This window comes from Papaver somniferum, chromosome 11 (genome assembly GCF_003573695.1).
Source record: "Papaver somniferum cultivar HN1 chromosome 11, ASM357369v1, whole genome shotgun sequence".
In the NCBI taxonomy this organism is placed as follows: domain Eukaryota; kingdom Viridiplantae; phylum Streptophyta; class Magnoliopsida; order Ranunculales; family Papaveraceae; genus Papaver; species Papaver somniferum.
In genome coordinates, this window is record NC_039368.1 from 26440791 (window position 1) to 26447166 (window position 6376).

General features: G+C 36.3%; 1 protein-coding gene across 8 annotated transcripts; it reads right to left on the reverse strand.

The window, feature by feature from the left end:
• LOC113321934 (F-box protein At1g30790-like) lies at window positions 1-5624 on the reverse strand. Of its 8 annotated transcripts, XM_026569910.1 has the most exons (7): window positions 3604-5624; window positions 2402-2714; window positions 2209-2260; window positions 1547-1721; window positions 1186-1463; window positions 584-821; window positions 1-485 (listed from the first exon to the last, which is right to left on the reverse strand). In XM_026569910.1, exon 1 carries the CDS (start codon window positions 5242-5244, stop codon window positions 3604-3606), a length of 1641 nt encoding a protein of 546 aa, XP_026425695.1. In that variant the 5' UTR covers window positions 5245-5624; the 3' UTR covers window positions 1-485; window positions 584-821; window positions 1186-1463; window positions 1547-1721; window positions 2209-2260; window positions 2402-2714. The 8 variants fall into 8 exon arrangements, with proteins under 8 accessions (XP_026425695.1, XP_026425690.1, XP_026425694.1 ...); XM_026569905.1 differs by having other exon boundaries at window positions 1547-2260; XM_026569909.1 differs by having other exon boundaries at window positions 1547-1717; window positions 2209-2714.
• Between the last annotated feature and the right edge of the window lie 752 nt (window positions 5625-6376).

Below are 6376 nucleotides of genomic sequence, written 5' to 3' on the forward strand. Positions count from 1 at the left end.
CTTAATTTATAATTTTATTGGTCCCAACAACATTGATTTATAGAGCTTCTACTATATAAGATCTTTGGAAACTCCACCAAATTAGAGCTTTATTACAGCTTGGTGGCATGTGAGCATCAGGCACTGGATGCAAGTATGCAACTCTGAGACTTCAGGCATCTCAGTAAGCATCCCGTACACTTCCACTCAAAAAAATTCCCCTACATTCTTTACAAATATTTCAATAATGTACCTCAGAGATTGAGAAACAACTATTAACACCAGCAAAGACGCAAGCCCGAAGCGAGTGCCGTTTCATATCAAAACCGCAAAAGTGATGGTGTAATGCAAACTCAATCACTTACTTTCCAACATTAAAACTAATAAAACTGTATAAAAAAAGTGAGAAGTGCAACTGTGCCAGCCCATAATGACCGAAGATGACTGTTGCATTTATTTGTACTCTGTTCAAGTGGAAACATCCAAACTCTAGCTAGCCATAGAAGCTACAACACAAAAAAAAACTAATTACAACCCAAGCTTTGAATACAAAGAATACAACTGATGAATCATGATGTTTCCAAGACATTTTAATACTGCTTACCAGTCTGCATTCCGAGAAGCAAGCTCCTAGAATTTTAGTAATCTTGATAATATCAGTCCAGTGGGAAGCTCCATCTACTCAAATGCAATAACGATGGAACAGTGGGGAACTGGATGCACTTTGCTATTTACACCCTAAAGAATCAAAGTATCTAAACTGGAAGAGCCCATTTGTGAATATCCTCAGCCTATAGATCCCAGTTGTCATCTTGGCAACATCAATGGTGTCAGGAAGGTACCTGAATCATCAAAACAATCAAATATTGGTACATCGATGTATGAACAAAACTTATTGAATATAGTGACACCCTTCTGAACATGGTCTATAGAGAAATGTTCATGCTAAACATGGTTCGTGGTCGGGCATCGGCGTTTCTGATCAGCATATATCCTACCTATAATAACGTAAAGAACATGATATATGTTCAAGCAACAAGCCATGTAATGCTTTGTCCAGGTCTTCTCAATACCAATAGTTGGGCAAAAAGAGAACATCACATTCAGATTTTAACCAAAATGTAGCAATAGATGGTCACTGTTACAAAAAACATATTCAGAAACTTATTTAGAACATTGTGAACGACGTTGCATAAATACACATACCTGGTATGGGCAACCGACTTTCCCTTTCTCTTTCGGATGCCTCTGCAGTGTGCACATCTTGATGCTGAAGTTGCTCAACAACTCTTCGCATCTCATAAGTTGTACGGCATTTTTCAAGCATCTGTTGTTTATGGTTTTTAGTCATTGAACTTCGTCTTTCCCTTTTAGCAATACGAAGCTTCTCTAAGCTCTCTCCGTAGCTGAATTCTGGGGCTTCGCCGAGGGACAAAACTTGATTCTACTCTACGCACTCCAGCGGAGTTATAAACTTACGCTTGCTGCATATGTAAAAAATCAATCTAATAAGGTTATGCTGTTAAATCCTATGAGCATGATGAGCATTATAGAATAGTAAGCTTACAACTTGTACCGACTCCACTAATTATTGTCTTCCGATTTTGATAAGCAGCACGCCTTCTTTCATTAAACGCCTATTTTTGTTGTTCGGTCATTTTCTCTTGCCTTGCTTTATTGAGCTCGCCATAGTTGTTTTTGCTTTGTCAGCTCAATGAGTCTTGGGCTTCGACGTATGCTACCTTGCGATGCATCCATCCACAAATTAATCAAACGAAAATGGGTTAATTGAAGCTAAACAATGGTACTCTTAGGCATGTACACAGACAGGTAAAGAGTTGAAGTTAGGACCGTGAGTTGTTTGTAAACTCAAAATTGGGAAAAGAAGAGCTGAATGTTGAGAAACATAAGTACCTATAGTTTATGTGATGAACTTCATATTGAATTTGGAAAAAAAATTACACGACTTCTTTAAGAACCAAAAGAAAACTGAACATTATTCTTCTATTGGGCATTTCAACAAACAATTAGATGTATAGGGAAAACATTTAAACATTTAACACCCCAACTAAAAATTAGTGTTCGACTGAAATTCAAGTCATACCCAAAATCAGATCTTCAACTGATAACCAAAACCCAGATTTAAAGAAATAACCGAAATGATTAATGGAATCAATATTACAATTGACCGATAAAACCTGTAACCTTAAAATCAAACATAAAAAATACCTCAGTTCGATTCCGTGTGATTTCTCCTTAACATCAAATATCAACACAACATCTGAACATAAAATGAGTTAATTTATGAAAGAGAAGAGTTTTTCATTAAAAATGATACTGATGGTCTAGCCAAGTCCATTTTTTCCTACTAAAATGTCCATGATAAAAAGATTGAAGGAGATAAACACAATGAGAAGACTACCTCTATCTTTTCTTCCCTACTGAAAATTTCTCCATATTTGTTGATGTTAAAGAAAAACGAAAATAACAAAATCAAAGAAACAGGCAGTAAAATGCAGTGCAATTATGTTCTGCAATAGAACAAGGCACATCTGGCGTAGTGATATCATAGTACCCTCGCACGGCACCGACCAGGGTTCGATTCTTCCCTGGATGTGCAATTCTTTTTACTTATCAAAGAAAATATGTTCTGCATTATAGTGCACAAGAAAAAAGACTGTTGATCTCAAAGCAAAACCTTCTGCTCAGAGGACTAATCCATCAGCATCTAAACCCTGGAAAATCAACAAAATAACAAAATCAAAGAAACAGGCAATAAAACACAGTGCAATTATGTTCTGCAATATAGTGCCCAAAGAAGACTACAGGCAATAAAATAAGATAAGAAAGACATTCAACCACTATCAATATTAGCTATGCAGTTACCATGCTCTTTTCAGATTCTTCCAGCCCATACTTTTCCACGATTAGAACCACTACTAACTGTATTGGGATTTTGTTTTGTTTTCCATTCAAAATATAATTAGTTATTGTATAACGAGATTGTATACCAAAACCCGTTGGATGAGTACAGCCAGCCAATTTTTTTGAATGATATAAGCAAACGGGTTGTAAAAAAATTGATTAAAGTGGGAGGAAGGCGCAGTGATGAATTTGGCTGGTGGTGGTGGTGCCCATCCGGTGGCCGGCCCAGATCAATGCTGTCCTTCTGATAGCTTTTTTTATCCCCTAGAGAAACACCATGCTCTTTTATAACATTGATGATACAAATATATACAAGCAGATCTGTCACGTGATCAGAATTTAGGACTCTAAGTCAATGAAATGGCTGCTGTTAACTGCTACAATAACAAACCATTGGTTTTACTGGACATAAGATGGAAATGTAAAATCGAACTAAACAGCCAAAAGTTATGCATCTCAATCATGAGAACATCAACTTGCCTGAGGTATTTTTTAGTTCCTAAGGCTAATAATAAATTTATATATTAACACATTCCGGCTTCAAGTTCAAAAGACAGAAATTCAATACGAAATCTCAAAAATTCAACTAAGCAGAAATCTTTATGAAATAAATAAAATACAGTTGCCATAAACCTTAATAATCTGTCATAACCATAAACTGACTACTATAAGTCGAGTCAGGTAATAGTACAAACGTACCTAAAAGAAAGCATGAATTTTTACTGGTTTTCTTAGTGTATCCACCCATCCTGCAGCAAAATCATTATCTTTTGATACCAAAAACTGTATAAAATCATTAAACTGATCAAACGTTCTAGTTTCTCCTGCAGGAATGAAGGTTTTCAGGGAATGGATGTTTTCAACTTGAGCATGTAGTTGATAATCCAAGTAGGGGCAATACATATCATCTTCTTTGTAATCTTTATCATCAATACCGTTGCCTGAGGGGGATCCTTTCATCTTAGCTTCAAAAATGCCACGACTTCGCAAATCACAGGAGGATGATCGTACCACCTCGAGATGTTTTGTTTGAAAATTGTAGAATTTAAGACATTCTCCATCAAAAGAATATAACAATACCTGATCAGAGATGCTCAGTATTCGGGTGGGAAAGCTTGCAGTAGTAGCAGTAGTAGTGTCAAAGTAACAGCAGAAGGGACCTGGTAGTAAACCTAGCTCCTTAACTTGAACACTGAAACTTTCCCCCTTGATCCACACTTGCTTTTCCTTGTTCTTCAATATACATAGTTGAATCGTTAAACGGCAACAACAAAAACTAGTCTGAGTATTACGGCGATGGCGGCCATGATGTATGCCGCTATCCACTGTTTTTTCAAACACTGCAACACAAGGATATCCTTTATACTCCAGAAGATGATGTTCAACCACTATATTAATCATTGCGGTCGTTGTCGGGGTTGGGATCAGATTGCATTCAGCCGGGAGTCGAATGAATTGAATCTTCTCCTTGTGAATGTCGAACGAGAGCAGCATGCCAACCTTATCATTATAATGAATTTCATATTGATTATTATTGATTATTACCTCATCTTCTTCTACTTCCCTATTGGTTATCCTCCAGAAAAGATTGCCCCCGCAAAGGGTGGCTGGTGTACGAATATTTCCCCAAGCTTTTGATACCATTCGATTAGGAAAAGGAGAACAACCTGGTGGTGGGGAGATTTCAGCAACACTAGTAACTAAGTTTCTCCATGATTTAGTACCCAAAGTACAGACCATGGTGATAAACTTCGTATTGTCCTTCGAAGTAAATATAATTACAACCTTATACTCCTCTGACAATGAATCAAAACCCAGACCATGACACAAATATTCGCATCCACCATTGTTGGGTTGAAAATAGGGGAGGGAAAGTGTTTCACCCCTAGACGGGTTAATGACAATCATTGAAGCCGGATCCTTAGCAGATTTAGGTACTAGTGTTATACAAGCTAAACCATTACAATAACCTACTGGTTCACTTGTTTCTGGCAAATTTACGTTCATATACGATCTATATTTGAAATCATTTTCTAAGCTCAAAAAGCAAGCTTTTCTCTTATCACGTGCCCATACATTAAGAACATCAACAAATAGATTCAATTTACGATTTTTGCTATTAGCAAAGTGAGCCTTAGCAAATCGTGTATCATTAAAAATTGAATTGTACCATAACTTACTGACGCAGCTCCACTGAGCTAGAGTTCGAACTGGTAATCCGGTGAGAATGTTTTCGATTACGAGTTCCTCAGGAAGATGAGCTGCAGCATGATCAGCATCGATTTCTTTGTCTCTTTTCTTGTTGTTCAACCTTAAAGTTCTCTTCTTTTTCGACATCATCACTTATAACTTAGAGATAAATTGAAATAAAAATCTGAACTTGATAAAATAAATCAGGGAACGAAGATAAATTTTGGAATTTGGGTTTCTAGAAAAGGGAAGAAAAGAAAATGAAACTGAGAAACTGAAAAGAAAAAAACCTAATGACGGCTAGGATTTTCTCTGGAAATCAACAGCGCTCCTGCATCCACCCTCTACCGTTTTTCCGTAAAGAATTTAGTGTTAGGAAAATTTAAGTGTATCGATATCATCACCCAGTATGATCCGCAAAGAATTTTGCGCTGACAAATTCCAAATACCAATATACAATATCATCACTTAATGATTTTATCATTATATTGCAGTAACGTCGCTGCGCTTACCTGGATTCCCAAATAGTGGTGTAGAGCAGTGTGTATTTATTAAAAAAATAAAAATAAAGTTGTAAGTAAATAAAAAGACTTATTCCGAAAAATTGAAAAGTTCCCAAGTTAACTAGACTATTAACTAGGAAAGTCAAGAAAACTTCTCCTACTTGGTATTGGTATCCCAATAGTTAACATAGGTAATAAAAACTTTAACTTAACAATCTAGCGATTCTAAAAGATCCAGTTTTTGGTCAATTAATCCTTAGATTTGAATTTTTGAGTCCAGAAGAAAAACAAAATATCATTATGCCTATCGTTTTAATAACCAATAACTCATATTAAATGGGCTTATTATCCTATTTGGGCATTCATTCCAAACTAAAACTATCATTAGATGTCTCAAGTTATGTATATACCCTTATCTTCTAATTCATATTCCATGATTATGAATCCATTATGTGATCAATCTATCTAAAGCCAAATCATATAAGCACTTCTTCGTAAGACTAGGTCTTATGGAGCTTCTCAAACTCTTCCCAGCTGAGAAAACCTCGTCTAAAGCACCAAGCACCTCTTTCCTTTCCCCTTCCTTGGTATGTCATAGTGATTTAAGGAACATAGTTGTTTTAGAAGTGTATATGAGAATTGTATCAATGCAAAACGTATTTGAGAAAAATAGTTTATGAGCATCTGCTTAGTTTGGTACTGGGTTGATATGCCTACCTATAATCTTTCCACGAACCCATGCCATTGGGGCACGCGTACCGGGTATGTGTACCCTTAGC